Here is a 4076-nt window from a genome sequence, read left to right as displayed (position 1 = left end):
AGACGGAGTCTTGCTCTGTTGCCCAGGCTGGAGTGCAGTGGCTCACTGCAAGCTCTGCCGCCTCCCGGGTTCACACCATTCTCCTTCCTCAGCCTCTGGAGAAGCTGGGACTACAGGCGCCCGCCACCATGCCCGGCTAATTTTTTTGTATTTTTGGTAGAGACGGGGTTTCACTGTGTTACGCCAGGATGGTCTCGATTTCGTGACCTCATGATCTGCCCGCCTTGGCCTCCCAAAGTGCTGGGATTACAGGCGTGAGCCACCACACCTGGCCGTGCTTTGGACCTCTCACAAGGTCCAAACAATAGGTAGAGGTTAGGAAGAAAAAGAATCCTGCTGTATCATTTTTATATCCTTTACATTTCTTTTGTAGGAGAACTAAATAGAAACCTCTGAAAGTTTGCTGGAAAATCAACTCACAAAAGGCAGATTAATTGGAGAAAAGGCATACGAAATTTATTAACATGTACACGGGCAGAACCAGAGAGATGACCCACCTCTTGATGGCATTCAGAAGCTTATGCCATTCTGGCAAAACAGGTTATGGGAAGGAGGAGAAAAGGAATTCTGTTGAGGGGATTACTAGGGAGGATGAATGGATCAGTGGACAGAAATTAATTGGTACATTGTCTGGTGAAAGAGTCTGTTTAAATGTGGTTACATTCTTGGTCTTACAGGGAGGGGAAGAAAAAACAATTGTTCCTTTTGGTGGGTCTGGATCTCAGGCAGGTGAAGGAACTTCAGCTTCATCCTGTGCTGGGGAGAGAGGATGAGGAGTGGGAGAAGGTCAGAGAGATCTTGAGACTTCTTTAGTTCAGCATATCAAAGTGCCATTTTGGAGTATGGGTTTCTGAGCCTCAACAGATGGATTTGTTTTCTATCTGAGATGTTGAATAGAGTAGCCACAGGTTACTATTGAGTGCTTGAAATATGGCTAGTTAGATGAAGAATTGGATTTTAAATTTTATTTAATTAAAATAGGTGGCTACTCTGTTGGATAGCACAAATGTAGAACATTTATCCCCATCTCAGTCTGGATTTATCTCATTATTTCCTCATGATTAAATTAGTTTTAAATATTTTTGGCAGGAATACATGGTGTCCTTCATAGGAATACATTGTGTCTTTCCTAGTACATCATATTAGGAGGCTAATTGTGTTAATTTGACACATTTTTAGAATTATCTTGCTTTTTGAGAGTAGTTTTTTTGGAGGGACAACTGGGAGAGTAAACAAAAATAAGGTACATTCTCTGTTCTTAAGGACTTTATAATCTAGTCAGAGGGAACAACTTTTAGGCAGTGCAGTATAAGACCAAATGTGTTACGTACAGATACTTATTGTGGAGGAATTTAGTGACATTCATGTAGTTATTTATCACAACACATATTATATGTTGCAGTACAGTAGTAAGGCAGACACGGTTTTGATCCTTACAGAGTTTAACATTTAATGAAAAAGGCAGACACTAAATTATTTTTGATAAGTGTCATGAAAGAAAAATAGAGTTTACATATAACATCTTAAGTTGCCTGTTTTGTATCATTCTTTAATTACAATTTAAGTTTTGTTCAGGAGGTCACTGATAAACACATTATCTTTTTTGCCCTTCCAAGAATCCATTGGGATTTTAGCATGTTTATTAAGTTGTACTCTACTGAATGCGTCTGATAGTGCAAATTTATTTTTTTGTGTGGTACAATGTCATTGTGTGTAGGCAATTTTTTTGTGTGTTTTTTTGTTTTGTTTTTTGGGGTAAAGGTAGACTGAAAATACTCTTATGGTTTACTTCGAATCCTTAAGTCCATAAACTATGTAATCCTATTGCTTTACCTCTTTTATTTATTTATTTATTGAGACGGAGTCTTGCTCTGTTGCCCAGGCTGGAGTGCAGTAGTGCGATCTCGGCTCACCACAACCTCTGCCTCCCGGGTTCAAGTGATTCTCCTGCCTCAGCCTCCCGAGTAGCTGGGATTACAGGCACCCGCCATCATGCCTGACTAATTTTTGTATTTTTAAAGAGACAGGGTTTCACCATGTTGGTCAGGCTGGTCTTGAACTACTGACCTCAGGTGATGTGCCTGGCCTGGTTGACCTTTTTAAGGTCTCTTTAAACAGAGATTTATTTGACTACTGAACCTTTCCCTCTGAAATGGAAAAACCTTTGTTTCTGTTCTTACCCCAAGGGCAGTTGTTAAAGGGTTGAATCTAATCAGTGACTGTTTGAAAATAAAACTTTAAATTTATATATTCTCTGTTCAGTTTCCTTATGGTCTTTGATGCAAATATATCTCCTACCTCTATGTATCTTTTATCCTAACTATGATAGGTTTATTCACACTAAGTATTGTGGTTTCTTTTTTCCTCCAGAGATTTACCGCATTGTTTCTCAGAAGCAAATGTCAGACAGACGTGAAAATGACATGTCTCCAAGCAACAATGTGGTTCCTATTCATGTTCCACCAACCACTGAAAACAAGCCAAAGGTGCAGTGCTGTCAGAACATCTAAGGCATTTCTCTTCTCCCCTAGAAGGCTGTGTATAGTCCATTTCCCAGGTCTGAGATTTAAATATATTTGTAATTCTTGTGTCACTTTTGTGTTTTATTACTTCATACTTATGAATTTTTCCATGTCCTAAGTCTTTTGATTTTAGCTTTATAAAATCATCCACTTGTCCCGAATGACTGCAGCTTTTTTTCATGCTATGGCTTCACTAGCCTTAGTTTAATAAACTGAATGTTTGGATTCCTCAATTATTGTTTACTTTTTATCATGGAAGCCTGTCACTGTATGTAGGACATAATAGAACTTGATCACTTGAAGCTCAGACCTATTGGTCTTGATCAAATCAAACTAAGAAGACCTTAGAAATAAGCTACCATTTTGCCACAGAGCAGCTTATCGGTAATACACTCTTCTCTCAGTGCAATGTATATGTCCACAAATATAAGAATTGCCCTATAAACATAGCAGGATTTTGAGAGCTTGAAAATTTTCCATTATCTGGACATGAATTTCTAAAATGCCTTAATAGGTTTATGTAGTTGAATAAATTTTGTTTTTTAATTTTTGTAAGCATCAAAGTTGATTAGAGAGGGGGGCACTTTTTCTGGAGAATTCTCTTAGTAAACACAAAAGATTGTTACGGTTTCATTAGTAGTATGGTCATGGGGCCGTAAGTTAAACAGTGCTGCCTGGCAGGCTGGGAACTGGAGGGACTTGTGGAATTCCATCTCGGGTGCCTCTGTTGCAATGATCAGGCAGCCCAAAAGATTTAAATGATCTATAATAATTTCCAAACAGTAGATTATGTGGCCTTTTATTGCTCAGGCAATAACTGGTTTAATGCTGGTAGTGTCAAATTTTGAAGTGTTAATTTTGTCTTAAAACCTTCCAGTAAGTGAAATGCAACCTAGTTTTATCACCATATCCACCAGCAGGCATGGATAATTATTTTAACAATGCTAATATTTGAGTTTTGCAGTATATTATGGAATATAGTCCAGTTAAATCTTTGGTTTCAATATGTCTGAAGAATACAGTGAGAGGTTAATTTTTGCTCAAGTGGTACCACTTAAAGGCATGTATTCTTTTAGTATGTAAAATGAAATAGTACCTTGAGTTTAAATAGAATGCATTTTAGGCATTGTAGAGACCTGAAATAGTTTTCTTCCACTACATTGTTGAAATCAATGAAGCAATTAGTTTCTCATTCAGAAATGTGCACACTAATATTTAGTTTTGCTTTCTCGTGGATAATACTAAGCACTAACTCTGCAGTTTCCTGGAAGTGGTGTGTCAACTGCAGTGATACTATTCAGGATGGTGGGAAATCCCCCAAAATATGTATGTATGGGCTTGCTTAGATTACTATATTTCATAGTTAATCTTTTGTCTCTTGCAGTGCTCATGATGTGTGGGGCACACGGAAGGCATTGCTGTAGTCAGTCATTTTGGTTTTCTTCTATAGCCATTTTATTATTTTAGTGTATTGGTTATGAAGATAATATTATCTATTTGTAAATTGCTACTTTGTATTTTATGCATGCTCTGTAATTTGAATTTTTTTTTTTT

At 37.6% G+C, this 4076-nt stretch overlaps 1 protein-coding gene across 6 annotated transcripts in view; it reads left to right on the top strand.

Annotated features, from left to right (window-relative positions):
- RAB11A (RAB11A, member RAS oncogene family) overlaps positions 1–2755 on the top strand; it is a 19503-nt gene extending 16748 nt beyond the window's left edge. For 5 of the 6 annotated variants that reach the window (XM_011940377.1, XM_011940376.1, XM_011940375.1 and 2 more), the window contains one exon: positions 2371–2755. In XM_011940377.1, the coding sequence (XP_011795767.1) occupies positions 2371–2510 (140 nt within the window). In that variant the 3' untranslated portion in view covers positions 2511–2755. The remainder of the gene's footprint in view (positions 1–2370) is intronic. The other variant, XM_011940378.1, reaches the window with a different exon arrangement.
- Positions 2756–4076: the final 1321 nt, after the last annotated feature.

This window comes from Colobus angolensis, unplaced genomic scaffold (genome assembly GCF_000951035.1).
Source record: "Colobus angolensis palliatus isolate OR3802 unplaced genomic scaffold, Cang.pa_1.0 Scaffold19, whole genome shotgun sequence".
In the NCBI taxonomy this organism is placed as follows: Eukaryota; Metazoa; Chordata; class Mammalia; order Primates; family Cercopithecidae; genus Colobus; species Colobus angolensis.
This window is presented reverse-complemented; position numbering and strand designations above follow the sequence as displayed.